This window comes from Pelodiscus sinensis, chromosome 1, assembly GCF_049634645.1.
Source record: "Pelodiscus sinensis isolate JC-2024 chromosome 1, ASM4963464v1, whole genome shotgun sequence".
Lineage (NCBI taxonomy): Eukaryota > Metazoa > Chordata > Testudines > Trionychidae > Pelodiscus > Pelodiscus sinensis.
In genome coordinates, this window is record NC_134711.1 from 44,924,000 (window position 1) to 44,937,423 (window position 13,424).

At 43.4% G+C, this 13,424-nt stretch overlaps 1 protein-coding gene across 1 annotated transcript in view; it reads left to right on the forward strand.

The window, feature by feature from the left end:
• Nucleotides 1-13,424, forward strand: part of CTTNBP2 (cortactin binding protein 2) — a 192,955-nt gene that overhangs the window by 109,291 nt on the left and 70,240 nt on the right. Inside the window, 2 exon segments of the mRNA XM_006122544.4 lie at nucleotides 8,731-8,881; nucleotides 11,725-11,979. Coding sequence (XP_006122606.3) covers nucleotides 8,731-8,881; nucleotides 11,725-11,979 — 406 coding nt within the window.

Below are 13,424 nucleotides of genomic sequence, written 5' to 3' on the forward strand. Positions count from 1 at the left end.
GGAGATGTGAAAGGTACAGAAGTTTGAGGATATGGGGGGTCAGGGCAAGGGGTTCAGCTGTATCATAGGCTCGGGTTGGGGTGTGTGATGCTATAGCCAGATGGGGGCTTGACCCGCTGAAAAATCAGTCAGGAGCCACACATGTGAGATGCAAAAAAACAACCCCTACAAAAGCCCCCAAGCCTCACTGATGTGTCCCCAACTGAGACACCTCACTCCCCTGGCACTCCAGCCCCATGAAGGTAGGTAGGACTGAGGTTCAAGGCCACAGGCCAGATTAACTCTTCTGGGGTTCAAGCGTTAATGGATTTTGTGGGCCCCCCAGGCTCTGGGGTGGGGCCAAAATGAGGGATCCCGTGTGCGGGACAGGGCTGCCAGTGAGTGGAATAGGGATGGAGGTGCAGAATCTGGGTGGGAAGTAGAGTACAGGAGCAAGCTGGGGATAGGTGTCTGGCCAGGAGGAAGGGAGCAGGAACAGGATGCTGGTGGGTGTCTGGCCAGGGGCAAGGGGACAGGGGTAGCTGGGCCAGTACCTAGGGCTCTCCAGGGATGAGTTTCTCTCTGGAAGGATCTGCAGGCAGCACTGGAAGAAATGCACGTGTGGCTCCTTTAAGAAATCCAGCCACTTTAGATCCTCCACTGACATCTTAAACCCCCACCTCCCCAACCCTGTCTCCCTGGTGCACAGGGGAAGGAAGGCAAGACAAAGTGCACACTTTGCTATGGGAGCCGTGGGACTTCTTTCCGTGGTGTGGAGCCATGGGACTTCTCTCCCCCTGCCCACTGCAGGAAGCCGGCATTGGCTCCAATTTTGTGAGGGGCAGGAGGCTGTAGCTCCTGCGCAGGCACCTCATTGCGGGTGGGACAGAAAAAGGGGGACTGGGAATACTGCATCAAGATCGCCTGGCAGTGCTTCCATGATTGACCAGTTGATTGCAGTTGACTGGTTGGTGACCACTGCTCTACACCAGTGAGAGAGAGATCACTTCTATCAGTTTAATAATTCCATCTTATTGATAGCAGAAACTATGTTGGTGGGAGATGCTTTCCCATTGATATAGCGCTGACTACTAGGGATGTTAAAATATGTTTGTTTATTTAATGGGCAACCACTGAAAATTTGAGTGGTAATACATGTGGGGAGGGGGAAGAGACTCCCACCTGCTGCCCTGCTGCCTCTGTATCAGTTGCCTCCCCCCACGCTGCTGCCATTGATACAGAGGCGGGTGAGGGAGCTGTGTGTGACTGTGCATGTTAACCAATGAGCTTTAGCTTTAGCTCATTGGTTAACTGTATAAACTGTGTAAACCCTATTGATTATACTAGTGGTTAGGTTGCTGTAACTACATTGCTCAGGACTGTGGATTATCCATATCCCCCAGTAACGTAGTTATACTGAGGTAGGGCTAAGTTTTTCACATTGTAGACTTGTATAACGGTGTAAATTGCCAAATAGAAAAAGAAGTTTAGTTAAAGTAAAAATAGCTTCCTAAGGAGGTGCTGGGGCTCGCACATAACAATGCCCATTGAAAACAAATCACTCACTGTGAAACATAAAAGGGCATAGACTTTGTTGATTGCTCTTACTCTCCTCCCCCAAGGAGGAAATGTCCACAATGACTCCTCCCATTAGCTGGAACTCTGGGGGAAGTGAATAAAATCCCTGGATCTTCCCAGGCTTTTTGAACTCGTAAGGGGCAAAGATTTTGAAGCATTAACAAGCATGGCACGGGCCCCTCTTTCCCTGGCCCTGCTTGCGCTGGCAGCTTGACCCCTTTCTCAGGGGCTGGGGGTTACAGCTCATTTCTGGGTTAGGGGACCAGCCACTCCTTCTGGGACTTCCTCCCCTGCTGTTTCTGCTCTCGCGTTGTTATGGCTTACTCCCAAACTTAAACTCTCTTGCTCTTTGTCTCTTATCTACCTTTCCTTCCATCCTCTCCCTTTCTCCCTCCATCGTCCAACTGGGGAAGCTTTTAAAGGCCCTCCAGCAGGCTTGCAGTGGAGTCAGTTGGCCCCAATCTGCTTGGGCCAGCTCCCTACCAGCTGCTTCTAATCGTCCTGCCACCCTCTGCTTCTATTTAGCAGGCCTTTTATGCCTTTTGGGCTGCCTTTCTCCCACTCTGTAACAATCCTCTGTCTTGGCCCTGCCACACAAGGGATTTTCAGCTATTTAGCCTGGGACAGCCCTATAGGATTTACAGAATTTAATATATCATAGCAGTTTCTATTACCTAGTTGAATCTAAGGTTGTAACTAATTTGGGCGTATATGTTTACCTGCTTTGTCCTTGTAAATAATCTTATTTATTTTTCTTCATTAATAAATACTTGGTTACTATGGGCTACAAATATTGTCTTTTGATGTAGGAGCTACTATGCAATTGATCTGGAGTAAGTGACTGGTTCTTTGGGACTGCGGATAATCTCAACATTGTGATTTTTGGCGTAAGTGAATATCTGTGTCAAAAGCAAGGTTGCCTGGCTGGCCAGGTACACCGGGAGTGGCAGCAGATGGTGCCCACATCATTCTTCTCCTCTAGCCACAGTGAAGTGAAGTTTTGCTAGGTTCCCACACAGCGTTTCTCCTCTCCCTCCTCCCCCCCTATTTTTCAACCTCATTGAGATGAATGGGGCAGTTCACACATTTTATCAAAACTGTTATGGCTAGAATCTTCATTGTTTAGATGAAAGCTGAGATTCTGATGTACTCACATAACTCCATGAATGGATACAGGCCAGTAATCCATGTAGCTTAATCTGACTATCTCTCCCTACTGGTCTTTTTTTACATCTTATTCTCTCACTTCTAACTTTACCTGCTTGATTGACTCCTCTCTCTATTGTCTGTCTGTCAGCTGCACTGTTATGCATCTCCATGTGTTCTTTCATGTGTGTCTGCTACATGCAACAAGAGCCCTGAACTAATCCACAAAACTAATCCTCTCTTCAAGATACAGCTGTATTGCAGTGTCCATGTGAAATAAGCCAATGAATGAAAGATAGGTTTAGGGACATTTAGGAATATGACTATTTATAATTGAAAGGGAAAAAAGTGTACACTGTATATAAATTATATACTCATCTACTATACATTTGAGAGAATTTGTGCCTCTGCATCTGTCCATCTCTAAGTCCGTTTAAGAACTCCTAATTGGTAAGAGCTAGGACCACCAAATTTGGTATGGAGCTTCCTTTTATAATAACTTAAAGCAAAATCAGGATTTGGTTGTACTAGGACAGTGAGATGTGCACGGAATAAAATTTTCTCATCTGGTAGCTGGGACAGCTATACTCCAGATTGACCACAGGGGGGCAGCAAGCAAGTGCACCCCTGACAGCCCCAGAGAGCCACAGAGTAGCTGCTGGCCAGGCAGCACTGCCCCCTCTGTCCCCTCTCCACCCTTGGCCAGCCCCAAGGAATAACACCACCATCCAGGCAGTATGGTCCTGGGGAGCAGCCGCCAGCTACCCTACCCTCTGCCCTGACTGCTGCACCCCTCACCCTCTGCCCTGGTCCCCCAACATCTCCAAGCTCCTGCCCTGACTCCTGCACCTGCCACACTCCCAACCCCTGCTTGGAAGAACCCAAGCAACACTAGATAAATCTTGTACTGTATTACCTACATACTTACTTGTGTCTTCTATCCTGCCTATGTTGCTAGTCTTTGGTCAGACAGTATGTCTGCACAGTACTTATCACAGTGGGACTCTAGTCTTCAGCTAAGCTTGTGAAAGCTATAGCAATTTGAATAAAAATGTTATGAGGTGGCCAGTGTATGAGTGACTTTTGTGGACAAATCTTTAGTCATCTGAAAAGCAATATTTCACAGCTATTGTCTTCATTGATAGGAGCCATTTCTTCGGTTCTCTTGGAAGATTTAGATGCTGTTTTCTAATGAAAATCATAGAATCATAGAATAATAGGACTGGAAGGGACCTCGAGAGGTCATCGAGTCCAGCCCCCCGCCCTCAAGGCAGGATCAAGCTCCGTCTACACCATCCCTGACAGATGTCTATCTAACCTGTTCTTAAATATCTCCAGAGAGGGAGATTCCACCACCTCCCTTGGCAATTTATTCCAATATTTGACCACCCTGACAGTTAGGAATTTTTTCCTAATGTCCAATCTAAACCTCCCCTGCTGCACTTTAAGCCCATTACTCCTTGTCCTGTCCTCAGAAACCAAGAGGAACAAATTTTCGCCTTCCTCCTTGTGACACCCTTTTAGATATTTGAAAACCGCTATCATGTCCCCCCTTAATCTTCTTTTTTCCAAACTAAACAAGCCCAGTTCATGAAGCCTGGCTTCATAGGTCATGTTCTCTAAACCTTTAATCATTCTTGTCGCTCTTCTCTGTACCCTTTCCAATTTCTCCACATCTTTCTTGAAATGTGGCGCCCAGAACTGGACACAGTACTCCAGCTGAGGCCTAACTAGTGCAGAATAGAGCGGCAGAATGACTTCACGAGTTTTGCTTACAACACACCTGTTGATACAACCTAGAATCATATTTGCTTTTTTTGCAACAGCATCACACTGTTGACTCATATTCAACTTGTGGTCCACTATGACCCCTAGATCCCTTTCCGCCATGCTCCTTCCTAGACAGTCGCTTCCCATCTTGTATGTATGGAACTGATTGTTCCTTCCTAAGTGGAGCACTCTGCATTTCTCCTTATTAAACCTCATCCTGTTTACCTCTGACCATTTCTCTAACTTGCTAAAGTCATTTTGAATTATGTCCCTATCCTCCAAAGAAGTTGCAACCCCACCCAGTTTGGTATCATCTGCAAACTTAATAAGAGTACTCTCTATCCCAATATCTACATCATTGATGAAGATATTGAATAGTACGGGTCCCAAAACAGACCCTTGAGGAACTCCACTTGTTATCCCTTTCCAGCAGGATTTAGAACCGTTAACAACAACTCTCTGACTACGGTTATCCAGCCAATTATGCACCCACCTTATCGTGGCCCTATCTAAGTTATATTTGCCTAGTTTATCAATAAGAATATCATGCGAGACCGTATCAAATGCCTTACTAAAGTCTAGGTATATGACATCCACCGCTTCTCCCTTATCCACAAGGCTCGTTATCTTTTCAAAGAAAGCTATCAGATTAGTTTGGCATGACTTGTTCTTCACAAACCCATGCTGGCTATTCCCTATCACTTTATTACTTTCCAAGTGTTTGCATACGATTTCCTTAATTACCTGCTCCATTATCTTCCCTGGGACAGACGTTAAACTGACCGGTCTATAATTTCCTGGGTTGTTCTTATTCCCCTTTTTATAGATGGGCACAATATTTGCCCTTTTCCAGTCTTCTGGAATCTCCCCTGTCTGCCATGATTTTTCAAAGATCATAGCTAAAGGCTCAGATACCTCCTCTATCAGCTCCTTGAGTATCCTGGGATGCATTTCATCAGGACCTGGTGACTTGCTGACATCTAACTTTCCTAAGTGATTTTTAACTTGTTCTTTGTGTATCCTATCTTCTAAACTTACCCTCTCTCTGCTTGTATTCACTACGTTAGGCACACCTCCAGACTTCTCGGTGAAGACCGAAACAAAGAAGTCATTGAGCATCTCCGCCATTTCCAAGTTCCCTGTTACTGCTTCTCCCTCCTCGCTAAGCAGTGGGCCTACCCTGTCCTTGGTCTTCCTCTTGCTTTTAATGTATTTATAAAAGGTCTTCTTGTTTCCCTTTATGCCTGTAGCTAGTTTGATCTCATTTTGTGCCTTTGCCTTTCTAATCTTGCCCCTGCATTCCCGTGTTGCTTGCCTATATTCCTCCTTTGTTAGTTGTCCTAGTTTCCATTTTTTATATGACTCCTTTTTTATTTTGAGATCATGCAAGATCTCCTTGTTAAGCCAAGCTGGTCTTTTGCCATATTTTCTATCTTTCCTACACAGCGGAATTGTTTGCTTTTGGGCCCTTAACAACGTCCCTTTGAAATACTTCCAACTCTCCTCAGTTGTTTTTCCCTTCAGTCTTGCTTCCCATGGGACCTTACCTACAAGTTCTCTGAGCTTATCAAAATCTGCCTTCCTGAAATCCATAACCTCAATTGTGGTGGTCTCCCTTCTACCTTTCCTTAAGATCATGAACTCTATTATTTCGTGATCACTGTCCCCTATACTGTCTTCCACTTTCAAGTTCTCAACTAGTTCCTCCCTATTTGTTAAAACCAAATCCAGAACAGCTTCTCCTCTGGTAGCTTTTTCAACCTTCTGAAACAGAAAGTTGTCTCCAATGCAGTCCAGAAACTTATTGGATAGCCTGTGCCTCGCTGTGTTAGTTTCCCAACATATGTCTGGATAGTTGAAGTCCCCCATCACCACCAAATCTTGGGCTTTGGATAGTTTTGTTAATTGTTTAAAAAAGGCCTCATCCACCTCTTCCACCTGGCTAGGTGGCCTGTAGTAGACTCCTAGCATGATATCACCCTCGTTTTTTACCCCTTTTAGCTTAACCCAGAGACTCTCTACACAGCTATCTCCTACGTTCATCTCCACTTCAGTCCAAGTGTGTACATTTTTAATATACAAGGCAACCCCTCCTCCCTTTTTTCCCTGTCTGTCCTTCCTGAGCAAGCCGTACCCTTCCATACCAATATTCCAATCATGCGTCCCATCCCACCAGGTTTCTGTAATACCAATGATATCATAGTTGTATTTATTGGTTAGCAATTCCAGTTCTTCCTGCTTATTACCCATACTTCTCGCATTTGTATATAGGCATCTAAGATACTGATTTGATCTTGCCTCCCTGTTGTGCCCTGACCCTCCTTTCTCCTTGCCATTATAGGCCGTAGTCCCCCCCATTTCCAACCCATCTCCCAGTCCCGCACATTCAGCACTTACCTGTGGGCTTTGCTCACCTGCCCCCGACAAACCTAGTTTAAAGCCCTCCTCACAAGGTTAGCCAGTCTGTGTCCAAACAAGGCCTTCCCGCTCCTGGAAAGGTGAACTCCATCTCCGCCAAGCAGTCCTTCCTGGAAGAGCACCCCGTGATCAAGGAAGCCGAATCCCTCCTGGCGACACCATCGTCGCAGCCAGGCATTCACCTCCAGGATGCACCTCTCTCTGCCCGGGCCCCTACCTTTGACAGGAAGGATAGAAGAGAATACCACCTGCGCTCCAAACTCCCTCACCCGTACTCCCAAAGCCCTGTAGTCACACTTGATCCGCTCAGTGTCACACCTGGCAGTATCATTTGTGCCCACGTGGATGAGTAGCATGGGGTAGTAGTCAGAGGGCCGGATAATCCTCGACAATGCCTCCGTAACATCTCGGATACGGGCCCCTGGCAGACAGCATACCTCTCGAGATGAGCTGTCAGGGCGACAGATGGGTGCCTCCGTTCCCCTCAGAAGAGAGTCTCCAACCACCACTACTCTACGTTTCCTCCTCGCAGTGGTGGCAGGAGACTGCTCAACCTTGGTGGTGCAAGGCCTGGTCTCCTCCACTGTGGGGGGTGACTCCTTGTCTCCTGCTGAAAGTAAAGAGTAACGGTTATGTAACAACACAGTGGGAGGGTTAGGAGCAGGGGTGGAACACTGCCTGCTGCCGGAAGTAACCAGCTGCCAGTGCTCACCCTGCACCACTGCCTCCTCCATAAGTGGCTGGTCAACAGTCCCACATCCTAGGACAGTGACCTCCGTGGACTCCACAGGAATACTGTCCAGGAATTCCTCATGGCTTCGAATGCTCCTCAGGCTGGCCACCTCCTCCTGTAGCTCTCCCACCTGCTGCCTGAGAGATTCTACCAGCAGGCACCTTTCACAACGGTTGTCTCCCCCAGCCTGGAGATCACTCAGTGGGAATTGCAAGCCACAAATACAGCAAGACCACACCAGGACCTGGGTAGAGGCATCCATGCTCAGGTTCTCTGTCTGGATACAGGCACAGGTGGAGGAGACAGGAGAAGTACTGGCACAAGCGCTACGGGTCTTCATCACCATCAGTCACTCCCTCTTCAACTCCCCTGTCTGCAGTCCCCTGTCCGCTTCGCTCCCCTGGTCGCACTGCTCTGGCTTTTTAAAGCCTGCTTGCCTAGGTCAGGCCTGCCCCCTTCTGAGTCACACAGGGGAAGGCTGAGCCTGAGGCTAATCAGAGGCAATCAAGGGAACAATGGCAGGCTCTCAGTCCCAACTGCCACAGAAGCTGAAACTGAAACTGCTAGCACTCCCTGGAATCAGACTCAATTCACACTTCAAACTGTAAAATTCAAACAGTCAGGCACACACACACACTCACACCACAGCTTGTACTCTCACCGGGTAGCCTCTTCGGCGGTGGGGTCGCTTTGCTCTCCCTCTTCAACTCCCCTGTCTGCAGTCCCCTGTCCGCTTCACAACAAATTTGTGTTTTCAGTGTTTGCTGCTTTGTAGAACTACAAACATAACTGCTGTGAGAGGAACAGGGGGATTAGAAAGAAACTTCCTTTGTTACTCGCACTTGAAGTCTTTTGTTCAAATAAATGTCAAATAAGTTTTTGTCAGCGCTTGTAAGGTATAGTTTTCCAGCCTCCACAGGTATAAACAGAACTTTAATATACCTATAATAATTTAAAATTGATGTGATTAATATAAACTAATGTAGTTAATATATACAACAGTACATGTAAGTATGGTTTTTAAAATACATGTAAGTTGTATAGTATTTTAAAAGTCAAATTGAGCAATGTTTTATAGTACTGTCACCTGGTGTTTCCCCTCATAGATGTGCAGAATTATTAATTATGTATCAGGCTGATGTTAACCATGCTGCTGAAAGAGGACAGACACCTTTGTACCTTGCCTGTGGAAATGGAAATAATGAATGTATCAAACTTTTACTGGAAGCGGGAGCAGACCGAAGTGTAAAAACTAGTGTAAGTTAAAAACATTTTTAAAATCACAGTGTGGATATAGAACCAAACAGCTGCAAAAATCAGAATGCTTTGCAGTGTCATTCTTCTCTTTTTAATGATGTAATACTCCATGGCTATGTCTACACTGGCGGGTTCTTGCGCAAGGACATCATGCGCAAGGGTTCTTGTGCAAGAAGTCTTGCGCAAGGAAACGTCCACACTGTCATATGTGAGATGTGCTTTTGCGCAAGAGCACCCATGGTAGTGTGGATGCTCTCTTGAGCAAGAAAGCTCTGATGGCCATTTTACCCAGAGGGCTTTCTTGCACAAGAAACCCCTGCCGAGAGTCCGCACTGCCCTCTTGCGCAAAAGCCCCTGCGAAAGAGGTCTTACACCTGTTAAAAAAGAGCATAGCTCTTGCGCAAGAAGCCGTCTCTCACCACGCCATACTATAAATCTTCTTCCACAAAACTCTGTGGATTCTTGCGCAAGAACAGTCATTCTTGCACAAGAACCTGCCAGTATAGACATAGCCCAAGTGTTTTGGAATTTGTGAGAGACTTTGGTTTTATATTGCTGCGTCTTATTGTTTAGGCTGCATAGTTTTCTTAAACTTTTAAATCAGTTTTACCAACATCAGTTTCAAAGTTCAACATCTTGAATACCATATTCCCCTATGAGACAGCAGAGATAGACTCCATCTACACAACTGTCAATTATCATAGCGTGCAGTGTCCTTCTAGCCTTCTCATAGTGGTACTCATTACTGAGGGCTGTGTCCACGAAAGCTCGTGATACTATTGACATGTTTTGTTAGGCTATAAAGTGCTACCAGACCATGTACAAATATGTGTTAGTCACTGATACCTGCATAGCTCTGGGACATCTTGTTTAATTGCAGATCAAATGCTATTGAAGAAAACATTCTTCAGCAAGGATTGTGAAAGATATGCTTAAACATTTGTCATAAAAGGAGAATGAGGATGACAAAAACAATCACATGTAGTGTGTGGATGGGTAGGGAGTAGTTAAGAGCCTTCAGATTTAAAGTTTAGGTATGCCCTTATTCACATAATTCAGAGCTATTTCTTAAAAATTTAACATTTACACATAATATTGAGACTTCTTGTCACTGAATGTTGAGATTTAAACTCTCTAGAAATATTGTATGAAAAGTATTCTGTATGTGTTGTAGCCTTTTTACACATGCTGCCTGATAATTAGGTTGAAAGGGACTAATTTGTGTGTGTGTGTGTGTTTGTGTGTGTGTGTGTGTGTGTGTGTGTGTGTGTGTGTGTGTGTGTGTGTGTGTGTGTGTGTGTAAACTAAACTGAATTCAATCTGAAGTGAGAAGAAAAAGAGGATATAGAAACCATTATTGTAAAGTTCTTATATCTGGTTGATAAGTTTACTTTAAACCAAGACTTTAAATCAGAAATTGCCACTTACTGATTGCTTCTCTTTTGTAATATTAATCTACACTCAGTAGAAGGTAGTACTACCAAAGGCATCACTCTGAGAAGATAGGAAGGTAGAATGTGTAAAATTTTCAAAAGCACCTAAGTCCTATTAACTCTCAGTCAATAGACTTAAGTACTTTTGTCACTGAAACAATTACAGATTTTTTCCCTAGTGCCTCCAGAGTGATCCCCTCTGCAACTGCACTGCCTTTGGAGAAGATACTGTATGCTTTCCCCCCCAAATAGGAACTGACTCCGTATCTGGGGTCAGGAGGCCAGATCCATGAATCCATACTTTCCTGCCAACTTTGAAGAAGATATCATAGGTAGAGGAAGAATCCTGAACCAGTCTTTACTGTTAAAGGAGTGTAAGCACAGCCATTGTGCTCTGCTCTCCTGGGTTCCTTGTGCTTTTCTATAAAGTCCCATTGTGCTATGCTGGTTACAGATGATCAGTTAATGACTTCAAAAATTGGGAAAACAATCTATTGAAAGATATTTCTCTCACTAAGGATTGCATTTTCTAAGTAGATCTCTTTGAAAGTAAAATCCAAACAATCAAGCATCCTTGAAATTCAGAAAGTCTTCCCTCAGAATAGAAAGTGCAGTAGCAAAATTATGAAGGGTGGAACCAAAGGAGGGTGGACCAACATTATAGTGTTGAGTTGTATGAACATGTGTGTTGATTTTTCCCAAACAAAGGGGACTGGAAAAAAATCACATCATAGATAAATGCTGATAGTCTTTGTGTCACTTACAATGGAAAGAAGCTCAAATGTAGTGATAATTTAGAAGAAACTAAGGGGAGAGACTAGTGGCCTTTTTAAATTAAGGATATCACAGGAGAATTAATGATTGAAAATAATTCCAAGAGCAGCTTCATTGGCTTTATTGTGCTGATGCACAGAGAAGCTAACATTGTGCATAGCCAAAGAGGAGAAAAATGCCAATGAAATTGTACAGAATAATAAATAAAAATCTGACAAAGGTCCAGTTACAAAGTTACATTAGCTCACTCATAAAATTGTGCAATCCAAGGCATCCCTTGCAGAGGGTTGCTTTGATTCTATTTGACCTGCACTGGGAATATTTTCAGGAGACCCTCACAACCTGTGGTTGGTGGCTTATTTAAATGTCTTTTTTTTTTCAATCAGTGATTATGGGACTGTAATCCACTTTTTCCATTTCACTCCAGGCATCTCACACACATACTTATGCGCAGAGCACAACATATGGTCTGTTTGCTACAAAACTGTGACCTTTGTTTATAACCAGCAATTGTTGGATGTGTAAAAGCTCTGCACACAGTATATTTGATAGAAAGCAATTACTGATATAAATTGCGTAACTAACTGCTTTTCTCTGTGTGTGGTCGGGTTGTATTTTTCATTTTTGCTTCTTTAGGATGGCTGGACACCAATTCATGCAGCTGTGGATTCTGGTAATGTTGAAAGCCTCAAACTCCTTATGTACTATGGAGAAACAGACAATGGAGACTTTATGAACGATGCACAACCTAATTCAGGCTTCTTTGACTTGGAATGCAGAGAAGACAGCTATCCCATTAAAGCAACACCTGTTGTTTCTGCAGATCTCATCAACCATTCTGATAAAGATGGTTGGACTGCTGCCCATATAGCAGCATCAAAAGGCTTTAAGGTCTGTTTATTTGTGTTGTTATAACTAGACATTAATGCTTGTTCTATTAATTGTGTGTCAATAGATATGTGTAATAATACACATATCAAGTTCATGATTTCCTTACCTGTGAATGTAACTGTTCATAATTAAATGAAAATTATCTTAATTTTGCAAATTCAGTTTCCACTGTATGTGAATGGTGATTTTTTTTTTAAAGTATCTGTACTTTTGGCAAGCTTTTCAACAGGAAATGAGTAAGTTAGCTGGAAAATTGTTGTTGTGATTACAGTGAGAAATCCAATCTCACCTACTCCACCTTGATTAATTGACGTCAGCAGGGCAGTTTCTTGACACCAGACACGAATGAAACTTTCCGAAGCTTTATGCTATTAATTCTGAATGTTTAATTTTTTTTTCCATGAGAAGTAGGATTTGTATCAATTCAAAGCTGAGACTGTTGGAGAAAGAGAAAATGGGAAAAATCATATTATTGGGGGAAGGAGGTATGGAAGGGTAGTTTTTGAGATGCAAGGCCCAAGATTTAAAAATTAAATCATGTCTAACCTGAGATGATGTTACAAGAGGCTTGATTCTCAGAAAAGAGAACCTCATCTGTGAAAATAAGACCTTTTTAGATGTTTTGGGTTTGGCATCCCAAAATGGATGCACTTAAAATTTCTCATCACTGTTAAAAAATCTTAACCAGATGAGTTTTGCAATCAGATTGTGATCTTTTCTTTCATCTGGGGAGTGTGATACTATTATCCTCAAGATTAAAATAATGTATGCACTCAATGTAAAGCCACCCCTTCATACCATTTGAGACAGATACTGATGTGGAATTTTCATTGAATGATGGCATCTTGCTAGAAATAAAGAAATGACACTGGTGCTCCTGCATCTGAACTAGCTGCCAGTTGATCTGTAGGTGAATATTAAGATGTTAATTATGACCTACGAATCCATAAATGGCCTGGGATTAGACAGCTTGAGGTAGTCATCTTTCTCCCTGTGCCATACTGGCACAGCCGCAGCGAGCAGGGTCACTTGAGCTAAATTCCCTTTTTTATAAAAGAGAACTTTAAATTAGCTAAATGGCTATAATGCCTAAACAGCTTTAAAACTTTGGGGGTGATGTGCCTAAAAGTTCCTATTCCATAGTTGTTGTTATAAATTTAAGATTTCATTGCATTGTTGATATTACTCTTTCAGAAATTCAAATTTACTTGCTGGAGGAGGGACTTGTAAGGTGAATTTATAGTTACCATTTTTGGGTTATTATGTATCACTCACGTATCAACTATGTATGGAAATTTGTATTCTGCTAATATTTTTGTATTGCTAAGGAAATGCTGAGTTAGTGATTTGCTCTTGTTATCTGAATATCCTAATAAGTTCATCATTACTAAACCTTCAACTTGCCTTTTAATATAAACTGAAACCAAAGTTTTCAAAACTGGATG